Here is a 25,029-nt window from a genome sequence, read left to right on the forward strand (position 1 = left end):
ACACTTTGGGAGGCTGAGGCAGGAGGGTGGGTTAAGCTAGGAGTTCTAGACCAGCCTGAGCTACCAAATGAGACCCTGTCTGTATAAAACATTAAAAAATTAGCTGGGCACAGTGGTGTGCTTCTATAGTCTTAGCTACTCGGGAGGCTGAGGTGGGAGTATCACTTGAGCCAGGGAGTTGAAGGCTGTAGAGAGCTATGATTATGCCACTGTACTCCAACCAGGGCAATAAAATGAGACCCTGTCTCAAAAAAAAAAAAAAAAAAATAAGCCACTCCAGTTTTCTTTTTCATTTCTTTTTTCTTTTTCTTTTTCTTTTTTTTTGAGGTAGAGTCTCACTTTGTCACCTATGCTGGAGTGCAGTGACACGATCTTGGCTCACTGCAAACTCTGCCTCCTGGATTGAAGTGATTCTCCTGCCTCAGCCTCCCAAGTAGCTGGGATTACAGACATGTACCACCATGCCAGCTAACTATTGTATTTTTAGTAGAGATGGGGTCTCGAACTCCCAACCTCAGGTGATCCTCCAGCCTCAGCCTCTCAAAGTGCTGGGATTACAGGCGTGAGCCACTGCGTCCAGCCTGTTTTTTTTTTTTTTTTGAGACGGAGTCTCACTCCGTTGCCCAGGCTGGAGTGCAGTGGCACAATTTCTGCTCACTGAAACCTATGACTCCCGGGCTCAAGTGATTCTCCTGCCTCAGTCTCCTGAATAACTGGGATTACAGGCATGAGCCACCATAGCTGGCTAATTTTTGTATTTTTAGTAGAGACGGGGTTTTGCCATGTTGGCCAGGCTGGTCTCGAATTTCTGACCACAAGTGATCCGCCCGCCTCAGCCTCCCAAAGTGCTGAGACTATAGGCGTGAGCCACTGGTGCCCAGCCTGAGAAGTGGATTATTATTTGAAGGTAAACTGATAAGTTAAAGATATAACCTAAAGTAATCACCATGAAAAAAATATCAAAAATATGCCAATAAAGCAGATTAAAATATATCAATCCAAAAGAAGGCAGGAAAAAAAAGATTTTAAAAGACAACCAAGAATAAATGGGACAAATAGGAAAAAAAAACACCAGCAAGATGGTAGATTTAAACCCAATCATACTAATAATCTCATTACATGTAAAAGGTATAATGCCTCAAAAAAAAAGGCAGAGGCTACTACTCGATAAAAAGCAAGATCAAATTAACAAGCTATTTATAAGAAATTCACTTTAGCCAGGCGCGGCGGCTCACGCCTGTAATCCCAGCACTTTGGGAGGCCAAGGCAGGCAGATCACGAGGTCAGGAGTTCGAGACCAGCCTGGCCAATATGGTGAAACCCCATCTCTACTAAAAATACAAAAATTAGCCAGGTGTGGTGGTGTGCACCCGTAGTCCCAGCTACTCAGGAGGCTGAGGCAGAAGAATCACTTGAACCCGGGAAGCAGAGGTTGCAGTGAGCCGAGATCACGCCACTGCACTCCAGCCTGGGTGACAGAGCGAGACTCCATCTCAAAAAAAAAAAAGGTGGGGGGGAATCTACTTTAAATATATAGACAAAAATAGGTTAAAGATAAAAAGATGGAAAAAAATATATCACGCTAACATGAATCATAAGAAAACTGGAGTGGGCTGGGCATGGTAGCTCATGCCTGTAATCCCAGCATTTAGGGAGACTGAGGCAGGCAGATCACTTGAGGTCAAGATTTCGAGACCAGCCTGGCCAATATGGTGAAACTTCGTCTCTACTGAAAATACAAAAAATTAGTCTGACGTGGTGGCAGGCGCCTGTCATCTCAGTTACTTGGGAGACTGAAGTGGGAGAATCGCTTGAACCTGGGAAGCGGGGATTGCAGTGAGCCAAGAACGCACCACTGCAATCCAGCCTAGGCAACAAGAGCAAAACTCTGTCTCAAAACAAAAAACAAAACAAAACATAACAATATTCTGCTTCTCATGTAGTGTAAGAACATTTTGATAATATACTTCATCTTTCCTTTCCCATCTTTGTGCTATTGTTGTCATGCATTGTTGTATTATTTTTTCCTTTAAATTCATTTAAAAAGTTTTGTTTTAGATAGTTTAAAGCTTTTTAAAAATCATTTCTATTTACCTACTTGTTTACCGTTTCCACTGCTTTTCATTCCTTTTTATGTATCCAGACTCCAGCTTTCCATTTGGTTTTTTTCCTTTCTTATTTTTTTTTTTTTTTTTTATGGGCAGGGATTATTTTACTTTGTTACTGATTTTCAGTGTTTTGTTTTGTTTTTTTGGTTTGAAATGTCTTTATTTTGCTTTTTTAAAAAACTCAACGTTTTATTTGGGGGTAACTGTAGATTCACATGCAGTTGTAAGAAATAATACAAAGAAATCCCATGTACCCTTACTGAACCTCCCCCAGTGATGATACTGTAATGGAATATCACAAGCACAGTAGTGACATTGATATGGTCAAGATACAGAGCATTTCCATCGCCTACAGAACCCATCATGTTTCCCTTTCCCAAGCCCACTTGTGTCCCTGCCTTCCCTTAGCCTCTGGTGACCACTAATTCTCCATTTCTATGATTTTGTCATTTCAACAATGTTACGTGAATTATATGGTATGTAATCTTTTGGAATTGGCTTTTTCACCTGGTGTAATTCTCTCAAGATTGATCCAGGTTGTTGCGTGTATTAATTCTTTCATTGGTAGGTAGTATTTCATGGTATCCATACGCCACAGTGTCTTTTTTTTTTTTTTTTTTTTTTTTGAGACGGAGTCTTGCTCTGTTGTCCAGGCTGGAGTGCAGTGGCCGGATCTCAGCTCACTGCAAGCTCCACTTCCCAGGTTCAGGCCATTCTCCTGCCTCAGCCTCCCGAGTAGCTGGGACTACAGGCACCCGCTACCACACTCAGCTAATTTTTAAAATATTTTTAGTAGAGACAGGGTTTCACCATGTTAGCCAGGATGGTCTCAATCTCCTGACCTCGTGATCTGCCCGCCTTAGCCTCCCAAAGTGCTGGGATTACAGGCCTGAGCCACCGTGCCCGGCCTGATAACGCCACACTTTAACTACTTTTACGTTAAAGGACATCCGGGTTGTTCTAGTTTTGGGATATGTGAGTGGAGCTGCAGTAAACACATCTGGGTTGTTTCTAGTTTTGGGATATCTTTTTTTTTTTTTTTTTTTTTGAGACGGAGTCTCGCTCTGTCGCCCAGGCTGGAGTGCAGTGGCCGGATCTCAGCTCACTGCAAGCTCCGCCTCCCGGGTTCCTGCCATTCTCCTGCCTCAGCCTCCCGAGTAGCTGGGACTGCAGGCGCCCGCCACCGCGCCCGGCTAGTTTTTTGTATTTTTTAGTAGAGACGGGGTTTCACCGTGTTAGCCAGGATGGTCTCGATCTCCTGACCTCGTGATCCGCCCGTCTCGGCCTCCCAAAGTGCTGGGATTACAGGCTTGAGCCACCGTGCCCGGCGTTTTGGGATATCTTAAGTGGAGAGCTGCGGTAAGCACATTCGGGTCGTTCCTAGGTTTGGGATATGGTGAGTGGAGCTGCTATAAACATGAGTGTATATAATTCTTTTTGTCAGCATGTCTTTATTTCTCTGGGATAAGTGCCCAGGACTGCAAATGCTGGGTTATATGGTAGTTGCATGTTTGATTTTATAAGAAACTGCCAAAGCAATATATGAGAGTTCCAGCTTCCCTGCATCCTTGCCAACATTTGCTGTTGTTACTAGTGTTCATTTTACCTGTACTGGTAGGTGTGTAGTGATAACTCATTGTGGCTTTCATTTGCATTTCCCTAATGCCTAAAGGTGTTGAACATCTTTTCATGTGCTTATTTGCCATCTGTTTGTGTTCTTTGGTGAAACGTGTCTGTATCTTTCCCTCATTTTCTATCAAGTTATTTGTTGTTGTACTGTCAAGTTTTGAGGATATGTGGTTTCCAAATATTTTCTCCCCATCTGTAAAATGTCTTCATCCACTTAGTGGATGTTTTACAGACAGAGGTTTTTAATTTTGGTGAAGTTCAATTGGTCAGCCTTTAATGGATTGTGCTTTTAGTGTCAAGTTTAAGATCTCTTTGCCTAGCTCTTGATCCTGCAGATTTTTTCCCGTAAGTTTTATTGTTTTATGTGTTACATTTAAGTCTGCGATCCATTTTGAGTTAATTTTTGTAGAAACTGCGAGGTTTAAGCTGAATTTTTTTTTCTGGATATCATTTGCTGCAGCGTCATTTTCTTGAAGAAGCTGTCTTTCCTCCATTGAATTGCTTTTGTATCTTTGTAATTAAAAAAAAAAATCATTTGGGCATATTTGTGTGTCTGTCTCCAGGTTTCTGTTGTTGTGATGACGTGTGTGTCTACCACTCTACACAAGTCCTTCTTACTGTAGTTATGTAGTAAGTCTTGTTATCGGATAGAATGATTTCGTCCACTTTATTTTTCAAAATAGTTTCAGCTATTCTAGTTCCATTGCTTTTCATTACAAATTATAAAATAATCTTCTGTATACAAAATATTTTGCTGGGATTTTGCTAGGAAGTACACTAAGCTTGTGTCTTAATTTGGGGGGATTAACATCTTTACTATGTTCCTGAAGTCTACTTTATTCTTTATTAATTTAACCGTTCCTGCTTTTTTTGTTGTTGTTGGTTTCTTTGTTTTTGAGACAGAATCTTGTTCTGTGACCCAGGCTCGAGTGCATTGGTGTGATCATAGCTCACTGCATCCTCAAAATTTTGGTCTCAAGCTATCCTCCTGCCTCAGTCTTCCTATTAGCTTTGGACTACAGGCATGTCCCACCATGACCAGCTAATTTTTTTATTTTTTACTTTTGTAGAGATTTGGTCTCGCTGTGTTACCCAGGCTGGTCTCGAACTCCTAGCCTCAAGTGATCCTCCTGCCTTGGCCTCTGAAAGTGTTGGAATTACAGGTGTGCGCCACTGTGCCTGGCCTCTGCTTTTTTTTTTTTTTTCTTCTTTGAGATGAGGTCTCACTCTGTCACCTGGACTGGAGTGCAGTGGTGTGATCATGGCTCACTGCAGCCTCCAACTCCTGGGCTCTAGCAATCCTCCATCTCAGCATTTGGAGCAGTTGGGACCGCGGGTGTGCACCACCACGCCCAGATAAAATTTTTTCCCTGCTTTGTTTTGATGAATGCTTGCATGACATATCTTTTTCATCCTTTTACTTTCAGCCTGCCTGTATCATTACATTTGAAGTGAGTTTTTTTGTAAACAGCATATAGTTGGGTTGTGTTGTTCAATCCATTTTGTCAATCTGTGTCTTTTAACTATCTGCTACTCTAGGCTGGGTGTCCTTCACCCTCATTTGTTTAGGTGGTTTACCTTTAAGGTGGTTATTGATATTTTAAGACTTAAGGCTTATTTTACCATTTAATATTTTGTTTTTGGTTCTGTTCATTTTTGTATATCTTTGTTTTCTTACCTTGCTTCTCTGTGGGTTACTTGAATACTTGAAAATATTTTTCAAAATTACATCATTTTGCTTTACTTGAGTCTATCTTTGTTTGGGGGTGAGTCGAGGACAGGGTCTCACTCTGTCACCTAGGCTGGAGTGTGGTTGCACGATCTCAGCTCGCTGCAGCCTCAATCTCCCAACCTCAAATGATCCTCCTGTCTCAGTCTCCCAAGTGGCTTGGACTACATACAGGTGTGTGCGACCGTGCCTGGCTAATTTTTATAGAGACAGGGTTTCACCATGTTGCCCAGGATGATCTCAAACTCCTGGGCTCAGGTGATCCGCCCGCCTCACGCTCCCAAAATGCTGGGATTACAGGCGTGTGCCACTGTGCCTGGAGCCTTTTTAGTGGTCACTTTTAGGGACCACATTTACACACACACAACTTACCACAGTTTACTGGTATTGTCATTTTACTAGTTTGAGGGAAGTATAGAAACATTACTTCCCTATGTCCTTTACTCTCCACTAGTTATAATTGTTTAAAAATGTTTCTTCTAGGCCAGGCGTGGTGGCTCATGCCTGTAATCCCAGCACTTTGGGAAGCCGAGGCAGGTGGATCACCTGAGGTCAGGAGTTCGAGACCAGCCTGGCCAATATGGCGAAACCCCATCTGTACTAAAAATACAAAAAATTAGTCGGGCATGGTGACGGACACCTGTCATCCCAGCTATTCGGGAGGCTGAGGGAGGAGAACCACCAGGAGGCAGAGATTGCAGTGAGCCAAGATCGTGCCACTGCACTCCAGGCTGGTCGACAAAGTGAGGCTCTGTCTAAAAAAAAAAAAAAAAAAAGACCGGGCCCGGTGGCTCATGCCTGTAATCCGAGCACTTTGGGAGGCCGGGGTGGGCGTCACCTAAGGTCAGGGGTTTAAGACCATCCTGGCCAACGTGGTGAAACCCCATCTCTACTAAAAATACAAAAATTAGCCAGGTGTGGTGGCGTATGCCTGTAGTCCCAGCTACTTGGGAGGCTGAGGCAAGAGAATCACTTGAACCCAGGAGGCAGAGGTTGCAGTGAGCCAAGATCGTGCCATTGCACTCCAGCCTGGGTGACAGAGTGAGACTCTGTCTCAAAAAAAAAATTTTTTTTTTCTTCTGTATACATTTAGAACCATATCAGGCAATGTTGTAATTTTTGTTTGAGAGATTCTTAGTTCTCGGTATGATGAGTGATTTTTAGTTGAAAGCTGGATTTTAAAACAATTTATTTTTTTGAGTCAGGGTCTTACTCTGTTGTCCAGGCTGGAGTGCAGTGGTGTAATCATGGCTCACTGCAGCCCCCACCTCCTGGGCTCAAGCAGTCCTCTTGCCTCGGCCTCCGAAAGTGCTGGAATTGTAGGCATGAGCCACCACGCCTGGCCATGGATATTTTGGTATTATCTTATAAGACACTGAGTCTTATCTAACCTTTGTTTTAGCCAGCTTGCTCTGACACTGCTCTGGCAGAGGAAGTGATGTCAGATGGAGTAGAAGCCCACATTCCCCACTCAGCCTCCGTTGGCACCCCAGGTGGGAATTGGGGATCTTTGTCCCTGCTGGGTGGAAGTGGAAGTTCCTGCTCCCCACATGGTCTCCACGGACACTCCAGTAGGAGTGGTTTTGTTACCAATGAGTGACGGTGACAGTCCTGACTCTGACCCTCACCAGGGGCTGTGGAGGCCATAGTAGGGGAGAGTTGTAGAGGTGGCTTTTTACTATTGGGTGGGTGGAAATCTGGGCTCCCCATGTGATTGTCACTAACAACATGGGGTGGGACAGGGTTTGTTCATACAGTATGGTTGCAAGTCCCAGCTCCTAGTCTGCTTTCTCTACCGTTAACCCAGTGTGGGTTAGGGTGCCTTGCTACAGCCTGTTGAGTGTAAGTCTAGGCTGTTTTCTTGGCTTTTGCTGGTGTGGGTAGAGGTGAGGCCATAGTTCTTCTGTGGTATTTGAATGTCTTTTGTATTCTTTTACGAGATGGTTGGTCAGGTGCAGCCACAAGAGGAGACACAGGAGAGGCTCAGGAAGACAAAGATTTTATGCTCACATGTCACGCCATGCAGGGCCATGTGGTAAGGACCCCTGAGGGGTCAGGAAGCAGAAGACAGGAGCAAGGGGAAGGCATTATTGGCCAGAGCCTTCGTTGAGGTTTCCGTGGGAAAAGCAGGGTAGGGCATGGGGAAGAATTTGGGATTGGCTGGTTTGAATAATTTCAGTGGGCTCTGAGCCACAGGCGTGGCCCAGAGTTGCCTGGCACCTGGCCCTGAGATGGTTAGGGCAGAGGAGTGTTGCCTCCTGGGGTGCACAGGCAGGTGAATAGAGAAGGAAGGGCTCTGGATTGGTTAGTCTGTATAGCAAAGGCTTGCACGAACGCTGAGCCCTTTGCTACCTCTAAGAATTGGCAGCCGGGCGCGGTGGCTCAAGCCTGTAATCCCAGCACTTTGGGAGGCCGAGACGGGCGGATCACGAGGTCAGGAGATCGAGACCATCCTGGCTAACACAGTGAAACCCCGTCTCTACTAAAAATACAAAAAACTAGCCGGGCGTGGTGGCGGCGCCTGTAGTCCCAGCTACTCGGGAGGCTGAGGCAGGAGAATGGCGGGAACCCGGGAGGCGGAGCTTGCAGTGAGCCGAGATCCCGCCACTGCACTCCAGCCTGGGCGACAGAGCGAGACTCCGCCTCAAAAAAAAAAAAAAAAAAAAAAAAAAAAAGAATTGGCTAGCCTGAGGGGCAGCCTCTTCCCAGCCAGAAAGATCTTTAGAATGTCAAAACATGATCATAATTCTTACACTTCCAGCAGTTTGGGAGGCAGAGGAGGGCAGATCACTTGAGCCCAGGAGTCCGAGACCAGCCTGGCCAACATGGTGAAACCCTGTCTCTACTGAAATACAAAAATTAGCCGGGTATGGTGGTGGGTGCCTGTAATCCCAGCTACTTGAGAGACGGATTGGGGGATCTCCTGAGCTTTGGGAGGTAGAGGCTGCAGTGAGCTGTGATCCCGCCACTGCAGTCCAGCCTGGGTGACAGAGTGAGATCCTGTCTCAAAAAAAAAACAAAAAAACAAAAAAACAAACCAAGCATCATAACATACAGAAAAAAATACATACAGAAGCCGAAGTAGAGCGATGATTTCCAAAGGTTTCTGTCACACGAGGCTGCCCCTTCCTCCTCCTTTGGCTGGAGAGAGTGGGAGGGATTTTGCTGGGCTTGATTGTCTGCAGTTGTTGGGGTTTCCAGGTTGCTGACTTCTTAGCTCCAAGTCTGACTAGAAGCAGCACAAAGATGGACTAGAAGAAGCACAAAGAAACCCCAGGGAACTCACCACCGTGTCTTCTGAGGTCCCTAGCATGTCTCTTTCTCTACCTTTCACAGCCTTTTAAGGTTCGTTTTATATACAATGGTCAGGATTTGTTGTTGTACTTGGCAGAATGAATAGAAAACTACCTCTACTCTGTCTCCCAGAAGTGCTAGTCTCATGCTTGTTTTTGAACGATGTTTTCATGGGGTGTAGAATTCTATGTTAACATTATTTGTCTTTTTTGAGACAGGCTGTCACTCTCACCCAGGCTAGAGTGCAGTGGTGTGATATTATATAGCCTCAACTTCTTGAGCTCAAGTAATCCTCCCACCTCAACTTCCCGAGTAGCTGGGACTACAGGCATTGACCACCCTGCCTGGCTAATTTTTTGTAGAGACAGGATTTTGGCCATGTTGCCTAGGCTGGTCTCGAACTCCTAGGCTCAGGCGATCTACTTGGCCTCGGCTTCCCAAAGTGCTGAGATTACAGGGCAGCCACTACACCTGGCGTGTTCTTTTTCTTTTAATACTTGGAAGATAGTATTCCGCTGTTCTTCTGGCCTGTGCTGTGCCTGAAGTCTGTTGTTGGTTTTACCTTTGTTCCTATATACATAATGGTTTTTTGTTTTTGTCTTTGTTTCCTGTGTTTTTTTGAGACCGAGTTTTACTCGGTGGCGCAGGCCGGAGTGCAGTGGTACAATCTCAGCTCACTGCAACCCCGGCCTCCGGGTTCAAGTGATTCTCCTGTCTCAGCCTCCCGAGTAGCTGGGATCACAGGCATGCACCACCATGCCCAGGTAATTTTTTGTATTTTTAGTAGAGACAGGGTTTGACCATGTTAGCCAGGCTGGTCTGGAACTCCTGACCTCTAATGATCCGCCCGCCTCAGCCTCCCAGAGTGCTGGGATTTCAGGCATGAGCCACTGCACCAGCCTATGTAATGTTTTCTTTGTTTGTTTGTTTTTTGAGATGGAGTTTCGCTCTGTTGCCTGGGCCAGAGTGCAGTGGCGCAATCTTGGCTCACTGCAACCTCTGCCTCCCTGGTTCACGCCATTCTCCTGCCTCAGCCTCCTGAGTAGCTGGGACCATAGGCGGCCGCCACCACGCCCGGCTAATTTTTTTTTTTGTATTTTTAGTAGAGACGGGGTTTCACCGTGTTAGCCAGGATAGATCTCCTGACCTTGTGATCTGCCTGCCTCTGCCTCCCAAAGTGCTGGGGTTACAGGCGTGAGCCACCGCACCCAGCCCAGCCTACGTAATGTTTTTATCTCCAGTGCTTTTAAGATTTTTATCACTGGTTGTAAGCAGTGGGGCTTTGTGTAGTTTTCTTCATGTTTCTACTACTGGAATTTGTTGAGGTTCTTAGATCTGTACATGTATTATTTCTGTCAAATTTTGACAACTTTCAGTGACTTTTGAAAACTTAACTTTTTTGGTGTAAGTTTCCCTTGAATATTAATATAGACTCATGTGAACTGACAGCTCAGTCAGGATACGAAACCGTGCCTCTTCCCAAAAACCTCCCTTGTGCTTTTCCTTTGTAGATAATTGTTAGTTCTTGAAATATTTATGCTGTCCTTTTACCTTCAGGCTCTAATGACGTATATCAGGGGCAATGTAAAATTGTCCCTTAGCTTACTGGTACTCTGTTGTTGTTGTTGTGAGATTTGTTCTTCTTATGTTTTATTATGGATATTTTCTACCCATAATGAGTATCTTCAGGTTCACTAATCTTTTCTTATATGGTGTCTAATCTGTTATTAATCACATCTGGTGTTTTTGTTATTGTTGTTTGTTTTTGTTTTTTTGAGACAGGGTCTTACTCTGTCGCCCAGGCTGGAGTGCAGTGGCGCTATCACAGCTTACTGCAGCCGCCAACTGCTGGGCTCAGGTGGTCCTCCCATCCCACATCAGCCTCTGGAGTAGCTGAGACTGCAAGCACGTGCCACCACACCTGGCTAATTTTTGTATTTTTAGTAGAGATGGGGTTTTGCTGTGTTGCCCAGGCTGGTCTCAAACTCCTGGGCTCAAGCAGTCCGCCTGCGTCAGCCTCCCGAAGTGCTGGGATGACTGGCATGAGCCACCGCACCTGGTGCATCTGATGTATTTTTCATCCCAGAGAGTCTACTGTTGATGTGTATAAGTAGATTTGCATCTATTTCCATGTTTCTTCTTAATGTGTTCTTCCATTTTTCATTTCCTTGAACATAGGAATATATTTGTAATATCTTTTTTAAAGTTACTGTCTTCTGATTATATTTTCTGTGTTATTTCTGGGTTTTTTTTCTATTTATTTTCTCCTTGTTACTGGTCATTCCTGTATCTTTGCGTGCCTTGTACTGTTTGATTGGATGCCAGACAGAATGAATTTTATGTTGTAGGGTGCTGAGATTTTTGTATTTCTTAAAAAGTATTTTTGAGCTTTATTGCGGGACAAAGTTAATTGGAAATAGTTTGATCCTTTTGTGGTGTTTTAAGCATTATTAGGTACATCTGGGCAGCCTTTAGTCAGGTAGTTCCTCAGGCTCGGTGCTGTCGACACTTCGGGTAATTCTTTGTTGTGAGGGGCTGTCCTGTGCATTTGAGGCTGTTTAGCAGCATCCCTGGCATCTGCCCACTAGATGCCGTGGCACCACTTAACATGTGCTAAGAATGAGTTTTACGTTTTTAGAAAGTTGTAAAAAAAGATATGCCATAGAGACCACCATCTGTGGCCAGCAATGCCAGAGTATTTACACAGAGATTATTTTCTTTTCTCTTTTCTTTCTCTGTTTTTTGAGCCAGGGTCTCGCTCTGTTGCCCAGGCTGTAGTGCAGTGGTGTGATCACAGCTTACTGCAGCCTCAACCTCCCTGGGGTCAGGTGATCCTCCTACCTCAGCCTCCTGGATAGCGGGAATTACAGGCTTATGCCACCACACTGGGCTAATTTTCTTTTTATTTTTTGTAGAGACAGGGTTTGACCATCTTGCCCAGGCTAGTCTCAAACTCTTGGCCCCAAGAGATGCACCCACCTCGGCCTCCCGGAGTGCTGAGATGATAGGCATGAGCCATGGTGCACGGCCTGCACAGTGATGTCTAATCCCTGCTGTGGGAGACATTCTTTTAGCATTTGAGATAAATGGTGGTATGAGGGGGAAAACCTTGCTTTTCCAGTATAGAGAGTAGCTAGGATCACTGGCTTTCAAATTTGAAAGAGTATGATTTGAATCCAGTTATGTGTCTGTCACATAATAACTCTTTGACATTGTGCAAACTTTTAAACTCTCGTAGCCTTTTTCCTTTCTTGTGAAAGAGAGCTAATATGTACTTATCACTTAGGTTTGTTAGAAAAGTAAATGAGGCCAGGGCGGTGGCTCACACCTGTAATCCCAGTACTTTGGGAGGCCGAGGTGGGCGGATTGCGTGAGGTCAGGAGTTCGAGGCCAGCCTGGCTAACATGATGAAACCCCATCTCTACTAAGAATACAAAAAAAAAAATTAACCGGGCGTGGTGGCCCACACCTGTAGTCCTAGCTACTTGGGAGACTGAGGCAGGCAAATCGCTTGGACCCAGGAGGCAGAGGTTGCTGTGAGCCAAGGTCACGCCACTGCACTCCAGCCTGGGCAACAGAGTGAAACTCCATCTCAAAAAATAAAAAAAAAGGCCGGGCGCGGTGGCTCAAGCCTGTAATCCCACCACTGGGAGGCCGAGACGGGCGGATCACGAGGTCAGGAGATCGAGACTATCCTGGCTAACCCCGTGAAGCCCTGTCTCTACTAAAAAATACAAAAAACTAGCGAGGCGAGGTGGCGGGCGCCTGCAGTCCCAGCTACTCGGGAGGCTGAGGCAGGAGAATGGCGTAAACCTGGGAGGCGGAGCTTGCAGTGAGCTGAGATCCGGCCACTGCACTCCAGCCTGGGTGACAGAGCGAGACTCTGTCTCAAAAAAAAAAAAAAAAAAAAAAAAAAGAACAAAGAAAAGTAAATGAAAATGCATAAAAGTAGATAGCTCAAGGCATGCATATAGCAGCTATTATTTCATTTCAGGTAGTGTGCCCCTGATTTGTCATTAGCCTTGATGTGTGTATATAGTTGTATTTTGCTAATTTGGAGGATTATCATCTATCTTTCAGGTCATGCAGAAGGCTTTTGTATGATGTGTACAATGCAAGCACATATTACCCAGGCACTCAGTAATCCTGGGGACGTTATTAAACCAATGTTTGTCATCAATGAGATGCGGCGTAAGTATTAACTATTGTAGTTTTATATTTGTATTTATTACCTATTCTTTTTTTTTTTTTTTTTTTTTTTTTGAGACTGAGTCTTGCTCTGTCGCCTAGGCTGGAGCATAGTGGCGCGCTCTCGGCTCACTGCAGCCTCCACCTCCCAGGTTCAAACGATTCTCCTGTCTCAGCCTCTCAAGTAGCTGGGATCACAGGCGTGCACCACTATGCCAGGCTAATTTTGTATTTTTAGTGCGGATGGGGTTTCTCCATGTTGGTCAGGCTGGTCTCGAACTCCTGACCTCAGGTGACCCACCTGCCTCCGCCTCCCAAAGTACTGGGATTACAGGTGTGAGCCATCACACCCGGCCTATTACCTAATTATTCTTAATGTCCAACTGGTGAAAAACCGAACCCCTCATGTATTAGAAAACAATTATATTTTGTCATGCGTGGCTGTGTCTTCAATAACAAATTTTTAGTAAAGCATTTGCTATATTAACACATTTTGAAACTTTAAAGCAAAAGATGACAATATATTAAAGACTATTCAATTTAACAAATTTTAAACTATTAAAAATCAATATGTTAAAATAATTGGTAAGTTTTATAGTGTTTTTGCTGTGACACTTGGATTTCTATGCTGAGTAATACTAATTCTGATATTGTCTCACAGGTTTTTGTAAACAGTTTTTAGTTTCAGTTTGGTGAATGAATATTATACTATACACAGTGACAGAAATTGTCAAAATAAAGTTAATTAGGCTACTCTGGACACACTGCCTGTGGATTAGCCCTGCTCTGCAAGCAGCAGTAAAAATAAATAAATAAATAAGGTTAATTCTGTTTTTTCTTTTGTTTTGTTTTGTTTTGTTTTTTTAAGTGAGACTGTGTCTCACTATTTTGCCCAGATGACTCTCGAACTCCTAGCTCAAGTGATCCTCCTGCCCCAGTTGAGTAGCTGGGATTACAGATGTGCACCACGGTGCCCAACTTAATTACAGTCTTAAAAGAATATATACTCAGAGCTTAGCAAATTTGTGGATAAATTTTACTTTTTTCTATTTAATTTTTAAATTTTAAATGGACAGGTGCATGAAATTTTCTTACATACTTTCTGTGTATTTTTGCAGTACACTTTTACATCATGTTAATTAACTGAGTTGGAATAAAAAATGCATACAGGCCGGGCACGGTGGCTCAAGCCTGTAATCCCAGCACTTTGGGAGGCCGAGACGGGCGGATCACGAGGGTCAGGAGATCGAGACCATCCTGGCTAACACGGTGAAACCCCGTCTCTACTAAAAAATACAAAAAAACTAGCCGGGCGAGGTGGCGGGCGCCTGTAGTCCCAGCTACTCGGGAGGCTGAGGCAGGAGAATGGCGTAAACCCGGGAGGCGGAGCTTGCAGTGAGCTGAGATCCGGCCACTGCATCCCAGCCTGGGCGATAGAGCCAGACTCCGTCTCAAAAAAAAAAAAAAATGCATACAAACAAAACTATAACTCTTAATCTGGCATCTAACTGGGTAATTATAGGGATGTGAAATTATACAGTAACAAACTGTAATCTTTTTGCCTAGAAAGCCACTGAAGATTAAAGAGGTCTTATATTGGTCCTTGGCATTATTGATAGACCACAACAGACAAGTCAAAAACCTTTGAAATGTTGTTGAAGCCTAGCAAAATTTAGCCAGGGAGGTTTGGATTGTTTATACATGTATGCATTCATTCATTCATTTATTCATTCATTTGAGACAGAGTCTTGCTCTGTCGCCCTGCCTGGAGTGCAGTGGCACGAGGCTCACTACAACCTCTGCCCCTCGGGTTCAAGTGATTCTCCTGCCTCAGCCTCCCAAGTAGCTGGGATTACAGGTGTGCACCACCACACCTGGCTAATTTTGTAGTTTTAGTGGAGACAAGGTTTCACCTTGTTGGCCAGGCTGGTCTTGAACTGCTGACCTCAGGTGATCCACCCACCTTGGCCTCCCAAAGTGCAGGGATTACAGACATGAGCCACCGTGCCTGGCTATTTATACATATATTTATTTATTTGTTTTTATTTATTTATTTTTGAGATGGAGTCTCGCTCTGTCGCCCAGGCTGGAGTACAGTGGTGCGATCTTGGCTCACTGCAACCTCCGCCTCCCGGGTTCCAGCGATTCTCCAGCGTCAGCCTCCTGAGTAGCTGGGACTACAGGTGTGTGCCATTGCGCCTGGCTAATTTTGTGTATTTTTAGTAGAGACGGAGTTCCACCATGTTAGCCAGGATGGCCTCGATATCCTGACCTCATGATTCACCCGCCTCTGCCTCCCAAAGTGCTGAGATTACAGGCGTGAGCCACCACTCCTGACCACGTATATTTATTTTTATACATACTTATATAGCAGGCATGACTAACATTTTTAAACCTAGTCTTTTAAGAAAATGTCATTGCTGTGTGTGTGTGTGTGTGTGTATGTAGTATGTGTATGTGTGTATCCACTGATACACACATGGTTAAATCATGAAATTGTCAGGTTTGTAGGTCTAAACTGGTGGAGTGTTGGCAGTTTCATATGATTTAAGCTGGAACATTTTATACCTTCATACACATGTAAAATTCAGTATATATGTTTTAGTGTGATATTGCTTATACTTTTGTGTTAATTTTTTATTATAATTTAAAAAATAATTTGGTCTTGTAGCTGTGTAATCAATTAGAAACAGGACTGAAATGTTTCTCTGCACCTGCAAATATAAGTTCTTCTGTGGGTCATTGGGATAGAATTAGATAGGTTGGGATATTTATGTTTTGAATGGATTCTCTATTATAGAGATGTAGCACCAATTTAAAATCACCAACATAACATTTTGGACAAACTTGAGACAAAACAGCCAGTTTATTCAAGTGTAACTTTATTAACTTGCTAAAAACATGAGTCACTCTGTAGCTACTCTCTAGACTCTGAGAAACTCTAGCTGCTGTGGACTTTTAATGGTGTAAAGCAGGAGTCCCTAACCCCTGAGCTGTGGACTGGTACCTGATGTGGCCTGTTGGGAACTGGGCCACACAGCAGGACGTGAGCAGCAGGTGAGCATTCCCACCTGAGCTCTGCCTCCTGTCAGATCAGTGACCGCGTTAGATTCTCATAGCAGCGCGAACCCTGTTGTGAACTGTGCATGCATGGGATCCAGGTTGCACCCTCCTTAGGAGAATCTCGTGCCTGATGATCTGAGCTGGAACAGTTTCATCCCAACCCCCTCTTTTGGTCTGTGGAAAAATTGTCTTCCATGAAACCAGTCCCTGGTGCCGAAACGGTTGGGAATTCTGGTCTAAAGGGCCTAATCCTGCTTATAGCTTATGTTAGTGGCTTATGTTAGTGCTATTTCCTCATAAAATAAGTATTTGGGAGTTTTCCAACCAACATATTATTGTAAGATATATTTTGGGGGGTACAACTTAGGCTTATTATGTGTAATGATAAAACCTTGTCTTTACTGAAATTTTACAGGTATAGCTAGGCACTTCCGTTTTGGAAACCAAGAAGATGCCCATGAATTCCTTCAATACACTGTTGATGCTATGCAAAAAGCATGCTTGAATGGCAGCAATAAGTAAGTACAACAAAGCGCCAGCCATTTCTTCATTTGGGATCTCCAGTTGTAATTTATTCTTACCAGAATTCATTTTCACCTTTTTTGTTGGAAGCACACAGAACTATGTTCACTTTACCTTTTGGCTTTGCTCTGCCTCTTCCTTAGGTGATGTGCATTAGTTTTAAATGGTTGAAATTTACAGATGTATCTTACTGTAACAGTTTGAGTTTGCTCAGTCATAGATGTCAGGAAATAAACATTGGTCTTGCAGCTGTTTAATTTCTGATTATCAGCAGACGTCTGCAAATCTCAAACTAGCTGCTTCTCCTTTTTAGTTGTGCCTGACATATTCTTTTCTCTGCTGCCCTCCAACCTGTATTTATTTCCTGAACCCCCACCCCAATCAGTTACTGATTCCTGTACTTTATTCCTTAAAATCTAAACTCACGAGGAAGAACGAGGAGATGGTTCGATAATGCATCCTAAGCCGCTTGGTGCTGTCTCAACACACCTGGTAGATCTCCCTCTGTATTCTCCCTGCCCCGGCACCGCTCTGTCTAGGCCCTCATCATCCGGGTGGTGACAGACTTGGGTCGGAGGAAGACTCTTTGCCTTTTCCGCCTCTGCTCCCTTTCCTCCCGCACAGGCCGCAGCCCCCGGAGGCTGCCATCTTCCTGCTTCAGGACCAGACTCCTGCTTTGCTTCCCAAGTCCCTTCTTGACAGACACAGCTCCCACAGCTCTGCCTCTCCTCCCACCACTCCCAGACCTCCCTGTGTTCTGGCCAGGCAGGGATGCTCTTGGGCTGCCACACGTGCCATCCTTTTATTTTCCATGGCTATCCTGTTAGAATTCTTGATCTTTGTAAGCTCACATGTGTTTGAAATCTGGTCACAGCATCTGGAGTTTTTGCAAAGCTCCTCTCTCATGTCACTGTTCAATGTTTTTCAGATTGGACAGACACACCCAGGCCACCACTCTCGTTTGTCAGATATTTGGAGGATACCTAAGATCTAGAGGTAAGCTTTTGCTTATAAGTTGATAAAATGATACACGCATGTGGTTAAAAAATGGTAAAAGTTGGACAGTGTTAGTCCTGCTAGGAAGGAAGGAAAAGTACTTCTCTCCAGCCCAGATTCTCATTCCTTTTACCCAAAGGCAACCCTGGTGCCAGGTTGTAGTAAATCCTTCTGGTAGTTTCCTGTGCATGAACAAACTGGGAGCATACTGTGTGCACTGCTTCCATTTGTCTCTTCGTATTAGGAGTCTTTTACATTTCAGCACACAGGCGTAACAGCCTTCGACAGTTGCAGTAGTGTTCCTTTGATTTTAGTCCCCTGTCGATGGGGATTTAGGTTATTTGTGTTTTGTTGTTCATGGAGCATCCGTACACATATGCTTTCTGTCTGGGTAAAAGTATATATGTATGATGAATTCTTAGTATTAGAATTTCTGGATCACAGGGAGTGTGTATTATAAATTTTAATTCTGTCACCTTGTCCTTCTAAAAGGTTATACCAGTTTTGATTCTAACCAATAGTATATGAGGGTCAAATTCATTACACTTTTCACCCATATTATGAGTAGTATTAATTTAAAACTTTTTTTTGTTCAACTGATAGAAAAATTACAGGTAAAAAATTTTAAATTTCAAAATTGTATTTTGTCATTTCAATAGTTGATGTTGCTGTAATGATTATACTTTGCTCATCTTTTGCATTTTATTTTTATTTCAGTCAAATGTTTAAATTGCAAGGGCGTTTCAGATACTTTTGATCCATATCTTGATATAACATTGGAGATAAAGGTAAATTTCATAATTATGCAAGTAATTACATTTTTAAAATAAGTCATATAACTATAGCTCATTTGTAATTTAGACTACTTGTTAGAGAATATAAATTGAAAAATTCAATATGCTAAGATTTCATTTGGAGGGATTATTCAAGCTTTGTAGTAAGCATCGTGAAAAAGCTTTTAGAAGTTTTTTTTATTACTCTTTGAATTTTCTTTTTCTTTTTGTCTTTTTCTTTCTTTTTTTTTTGGAGACGGAATCGCACTCTGTCGCCCAGGCTGGAATACAGTGGTGTGATTTCGGCTCACTGCAACCTCTGCCTCCGGGGTTCAAGTGATTCTTTTGCCTCAGCCTCCCGAGTAGCTGGGACTATAGGCACACGCCACCATGCCCAGCTAATTTTTGTATTTTTAGTAGAGATGGAGTTTTACCTATTGGCCAGGATGGTCTCGAACTCTTGACCTCGTGATCTGCCCACCTCCCAAAGTGCTGGGATTATAGTTATGAGCCACTGTGCCCGGCCTGAATTTTCATTTAATATCTTAATAAAACTAGATTTTCTATATTAGCCAAATATAGATGGTTATTTTTCCTTTTTTTTTGAGACGGAGTCTTGCTCCAGCTCCCAGGCTGGAGTGCAGTGGCGCAGTATCAGCTCACTGCAACCTCCGCCTCCGGGGTTCAAGCATTTCCCCTGTCTCAGCCTCCCGAGTAGCTGGACTACAGCCACTGTGCCCAGCCTGCCTCTTGCATTTTCTGAATTCCTATTTTTTTTTTTTGTTCTTGAGCTTGCATTTTTCTGGTTACAGATGTAATACATGCTTATGATAAAAATGAGTAACATTGCAGATATATGTAAAATGCTATCCCTCTGAATGCATTCTTTTTAACAGTTTGATATGTGCTGCTCCAGAATGTACTGTTTACTTTTTTTTTTTTTTTTTTTTTTTTTTGAGACGGAGTCTCGCGCTGTGTCACCCAGGCTGGAGTGCAGTGGCGCGATCTTGGCTCACTGCAAGCTCCGCCTCCCAGGTTCAGGCCATTCTCCTGCCTCAGCCTCCGAGTAGCTGGGACTACAGGCGCCCGCCACCACGCCCGGCTAGTTTTTTGTATTTTTAGTAGAGACGGGGTTTCACCATGTTAGCCAGGATGGTCTCGATCTCCTGACCTCGTGATCGCCCGCCTCGGCCTCCCAAAGTGCTGGGATTACAGGCTTGAGCCACCGTGCCCGGCCTACTTTTTATATAAACAGGATTGTGTCTGATGTCTGTCTGGCTAGCAGTTTTAAGTAATGCTGCGATGAGCATCCTCTGTGTTTTTGTTCACTTTAATCTGCTCATTTTTAATGGCAGGGGATATAATTTGGTGTTTAGATGTATAAAAGTGAACATCATACTACTAAAGGAAAATTTTCTTCTTCTTTTTTTTTTTTTTTTTTTTGAGACAGAGTCTTGCTCTGTTGCCCAGGCTAGAGTGCGGTGGCTCGATCTCGGCTCACTGCAGCCTCCACCTCCTGGGGTCAAGCAATTCTCCTGCCTCAGCCTCCCAATTAGCTGGGACTACAGGCACGTGCCACCATGCACTGCTAATTTGTTGTATTTTTAGTAGAGACGGGGTTTCACCATGTTAGCCGGGATGGTCTCGATCTCCTGACCTCATGATCTGCCTGCCTCGGCCTCCCAAAGTGATGGGATTACAGGCGTGAGTAATCCCAGGCCTGGAAATTTTCTCTTTACATAAAACGTCTCATTTACTTTTATATCTTTGAGTCTTCTGTTCTTTCTTTTAAAAAATAAGGGGCATGGCTGGGGATGATGGCTCATACCTGTAATCCTAACAGTTTGGGAGGTCGAGGTGGGAGGATCACTTGAGCCCAGGAGTTTGAGACCAGCCTGGGGAGTGTAGTGAGGCCCCTGTCTCTACAAAATAAATGAAAATTTTAGCTGGGCATGGTGGCCATGCCCGTGGTCTTAGCTGCTCAGGAAGCTGAGGTGAGAGGATTGCTTGAGCCCAGGAGGTCGAGGCTGCAGTGAGGTGTAATTGTGCCACTGCACTCCAGCCTGGGCAGCAGAGCGAGACCCAGACACAAGTGGCGGTGTGTGGTGATGTGGTGCTTGTGCCTCTTCTCTTCCCAGGCTGCTCAGAGTGTTAACAAGGCTTTGGAGCAGTTTGTGAAGCCGGAACAGCTTGATGGAGAAAACTCATACAAGTGCAGCAAGTACGCTGGGTGATGACTTGGTTTGCTGGCTGCTCCAGTGGGGTTGGCTGGCAGGCTTGGTTGGAGAGAGTTTGGTGTGTCTAGGTTGCTTGAGTTTCTGATACCCTCTGGAAGACACTGGGTCCCTGTCGTCCAAAGGCCAGAACCCAGAGTGTCTTGATGTGTGCATTTCTGCAAGACGCGCAGCTCCGTGCCCCTGAAAACCTGGGGCATGACATTGGGCAGATTTTGTGGGAGGAGAGAGGTAAAACTGTCTTTGCTCCCCTGGCAGTGCTGCTTCAGGTGTGGCTGGGCACCCCCTGTCTGCCGAATAGCATTTTCTTTGACTTTCCTATGATAAGAGGGCTGCTGTCGGGTGGGGAGTACTTTCTTCTGGGATAGCTAGGCTCCTTCTCTCTTAGGGAGGGTTCCCAGGGTTTGGGATAGCATTTGCTGGAAAACTCTAATTTTGATTATTCGTTAATATGTTTCCCCATGAAGTCAGGAGTGCCTATTTTAAGAATGCTCTTTCATATGTTTTTAAGTAGATTTCCACTTCGTGGTCAGGTAATATGAGTAATTTTTTTTATCAAATCTTTAGAGACCAGAGGGATTTTGCCTTTGTTTTAAATTCTACAGACTTTTCTAATATTTATTTTTATTATTTTTGTTTCTGGTTAGGGCTTTCTTTTCATATAAGAATATTATTATTTTTAAATTAGATGAATTTAAGACATATTTTCACATAATTATACCAGTCTGAACATGTTCATTTTTCAGTTTCTTTTGAATTGAGAGAAAGTTGTGTTAACCTAATTTTAACATTATTGGTAGCACATATGGCTTGGTTTTTCAGAATTGTCCTAACTTCCTTTCCCTTCACGCTAAGTAAGCAGTTCCCCCTATATTTTTAATGTTAATATTTTCACTGTTGGTTGAAGACTGGTGGTTCTTATCCACTGTCCTTTTTGGAACCTTAATGTGGAATGTTTGAGAATAATAACAAAGACCAAAATACCAAAAATTGTGTGTACATATTCGTCTCCTTAAACTTTTGTTTCTGTTTATTTCAAGGTGTAAAAAGATGGTTCCAGCTTCAAAGAGGTTCACTATCCATAGATCCTCTAACGTTCTTACACTTTCTCTGAAACGTTTTGCAAATTTTACTGGTGGGAAAATTGCTAAGGTATGTGGATGATGTCATTAATCATCTTTTGTGTCGAGCCTTTCAAGGCTTACGTGTCTGTAGATATTAAGGATTAAGGACTTGACTTTCTCATGACAAAATTGTTAACTATTACCTACATTTGGGCTTCATTGTCCATTTTGTTGGTGTCCATGGTTGTGATGGATACAGGGAGAGCCTGTATAATCTGAAATCCAAAGAGGACTTCCTGCTAGACCCTGCCACCTTTTCACCAGAGTTCATTTTGTCTTGTGCGTTTGTTTTCTGATTGGTAGTACACTGAATTTTCCCATTTTCTTCCCACTTTCTGAAGATTGAAAGTGGTCAAAAACTAAATAGCGTGCAAGAGAAGTAAACTATCCATTCCCGAATTATTAAAATTAAATAATCGGCTGAGTGTGGTGGCTCATACCTGTAATGCCAGCACTTTAGAAGGCCTAGTCAGGCATATCACTTGAAGCCGGGAGTTTGAGACCACTCTGGCCAACGTGGCAAAGCCCTTTTCTACTAAAAGTACTAAAATTAACTGGGTGTGGTGGCAGGCACTTGTAATCCCAGCTACTCGGGAGGCTGAGGCAGGAGAATCCCTTGAACCTAGGAGGCAGAGGTTGCAGTGAGTCGAGATTGTGCCACTGCACTCCAGCCTGGGCTGTAGTCAGATTCTGTCTCAAAAAAAAAAAGTAATGATTAACGTTGAGAGTTGTCATTTTGTTACTTTGTCCTTTGATGGATTTGAAGAATTCACTTAATGTAGATCCTGACTTGTTAAAAGAAAATAATAAATGCAGCAAGATTACCTTAAATACACTTAGATTCAGCTATCCTCCTGGTTAACTATGCCCTTTCGAAGGTGGCTAGCCCAGGCGCAGGGACTCACGCCTGTAATTCTAGCACTTTGGGAGGCCAAGGCAGGTGGATCACGAGGTCGGGAGTTCAAGACCAGCCTGGCCAAGATGGTGAAACCCCGTCTCTACTAAAAATACAAAAATTAGCTGGGCATGGTAGTGCACCTGTAATCCAAGCTACTCGGGAGGCTGAGGCAGGACAATCACTTGAACCCGGGAGGTGGGGCTTCCAGTGAGCCGAGATCATGCCTCTGCACTCCAGCCTGGGTGATAGAGTGGCACGCCATCTCAGAAAAAAAAAGAAAAAAAAAAAAGTGGCTAAATGCATTAGGTTTTTAAAATGCATTAGGTTTTTGCTAGAACATCACAGGACTCAGGTGTTCTGTGGGTCTCCCCTCCTAGGGAGCTCTAAATACCCTCTACCTGAATATGTGGAATGATGTGTGCCCTCAGAAATGTTTCTCCTTTTTCCATTTCTGTTTAGGATGTGAAATATCCTGAGTATCTTGATATTCGGCCATATATGTCTCAGCCCAACGGAGAGCCGATTGTTTACGTCTTGTATGCAGTGCTGGTCCACACTGGTTTTAATTGCCATGCTGGCCATTACTTCTGCTACATAAAAGTAAGCTGTGCACATTTGCTATTAACTATTGTTACATACATGCTGTAAGACAGCAGTAGCATTCTTGAGGTAGGGAGAGGTGGAACTTTTACAGTTAAAATGTGAATACCCATTGTAAAAATATTTATCTTGACCAGGTGTAGTGGCTTACTCCTGTAATCCCTGCACTTTGGGAGACTGAGGCTGGGGGATCACTTGAGGTCAGGAGTTGGAGACCAACCTGGCCAACATGGTGAAACCCCGCCTCTATTAAAAATACAAACAATTATCTGGGTGTGGTGGCACCTGCCAGTAATCCCAGCTGCTCTGGAGGCTGAGGCAGGAGAATTGCTTGAACCCAGGAGGGGGAGATTGCAAGGTCACGCCACTACACACCAGCCTAGGTGACAGAGTGAGACTCCGTCTCAAAAAAAATAAAAAGAAAAAAAAATTGCTCTTGACTGTGTTCCACATTTAATTAAATCTAATCTCTATCTTTTATTGGCCCTCATTTACAGGCTAGCAATGGCCTCTGGTATCAAATGAATGACTCCATTGTATCTACCAGTGATATTAGATCGGTACTCAGCCAACAAGCCTATGTGCTCTTTTATATCAGGTATTGTCATGAAAACAAACTGCCAAATTTTCTGGTATGTTATTTTTTCTTGTCTTATCAACATATTTAAATTCAATATTCAGTGTGTTTTTTTTTAAAAAGAAAAACAAAACCCAGCAGCTTAAAGATCACTTCTAGCCTGGGCATGGCGCCTCATGCCTATAATCCTAGCACTTTGGGCGGCCGAGATAAAAGGAGCGCTTGAGCCCAGGAGTTCAAGACCGACCAGCCTGGGCAACATAGTGAGGCCACATCTTTACAAAATATGAAAAAATTAGCCAGGTGTGGTGGTGTGGGCCTGTGGTCTCATCTGCTCGGGGAGTTGAGGTGGGAGGATCACTTGAGCCTGGGGAAGCTGAGTCTGCAGTAAGCCGTGATTGAGCCACTGCATTCCAGCCTGAGTGACAGAGCAAGACTCTGTCTCAAAAAAACAAAAACAAAAACCATCAACTCTGCCATGTGCTTGGAGAGTAAGAAAGGTAGTGTCTGAGCAGGATGATGAGTTTGCTCCGCATCGTACTCTGTGTCCGTGAGCACTGAAGGTGCAGCTGCAGGGAGAGGTGGTAGCTGAGGAGGGTGGGCTTCTGCTGCAGGCAGCAATGGAGTGGACCAGGAGCCACAGGACAGTGAGTGGAGACCTCGGAAAGGGGCCTCTGAGCACCTGGCATGGTCACAGCCAGCACCTCCCAACCTGGAGCACAGATCAGTTGCCTTCCAGGCCAAGGCCAGGGCCTGTGCCCAGCTCTGTCCTGTTGTGGCTGCATATACTTTTCACTCACTCACTCACTCCGTTTTTGGAAAAAATGTTTGATAGCTGAAAATTAAGAATATCCTCAAATGTCTAACTGGCAGAATGCTCATGTCTGCATGTTGAAATATTAAACACTGGCATTGGATTTCAGCAGTTGGGCTGAAGCACAGATGACAATCAGAGGAGGCCTCAGGCCAAGATGAGGGGTAGGATTTTGTTTCTGACTTTTTTGGACCTATAGATATTCTACAGTGACATATATTTATAATTAGAAAAATATAAGTCTGGGCAACAAAGTAAGACCCCATCTCTACAGAAAATTAAAAAATTAGCCAGGTGTGGTGGTGCATGTCTGTGGTCCCAGCTACTCAGGAGGCTGAGGCAGGAGGGCAAGGCCGCAGTGAGCGATAACTGTTCCACTGCAGTCCAGCCTGGGCAACATAGCAAGACCCTGTCTCAAAAAAAGGAAAATATGAATAAACAGAAAACAAATACCATTCAGATGAAACAGCATCTTCAGAA

General features: G+C 43.9%; 1 protein-coding gene across 2 annotated transcripts in view; it reads left to right on the forward strand.

Moving 5' to 3' along the window:
* The window catches only part of USP42 (ubiquitin specific peptidase 42), a 57,681-nt gene that overhangs the window by 17,784 nt on the left and 14,868 nt on the right, over nt 1–25,029 (forward strand). For both annotated transcript variants that reach the window (XM_025378388.1, XM_025378389.1), the window contains exons 4-11: nt 12,841–12,951; nt 16,427–16,529; nt 17,462–17,529; nt 18,247–18,317; nt 20,441–20,523; nt 21,577–21,688; nt 23,018–23,158; nt 23,656–23,756. In XM_025378388.1, coding sequence (XP_025234173.1) covers nt 12,841–12,951; nt 16,427–16,529; nt 17,462–17,529; nt 18,247–18,317; nt 20,441–20,523; nt 21,577–21,688; nt 23,018–23,158; nt 23,656–23,756 — 790 coding nt within the window. The remainder of the gene's footprint in view (nt 1–12,840; nt 12,952–16,426; nt 16,530–17,461; nt 17,530–18,246; nt 18,318–20,440; nt 20,524–21,576; nt 21,689–23,017; nt 23,159–23,655; nt 23,757–25,029) is intronic.

Source organism: Theropithecus gelada, chromosome 3, assembly GCF_003255815.1.
Source record: "Theropithecus gelada isolate Dixy chromosome 3, Tgel_1.0, whole genome shotgun sequence".
NCBI classification, from domain to species: domain Eukaryota; kingdom Metazoa; phylum Chordata; class Mammalia; order Primates; family Cercopithecidae; genus Theropithecus; species Theropithecus gelada.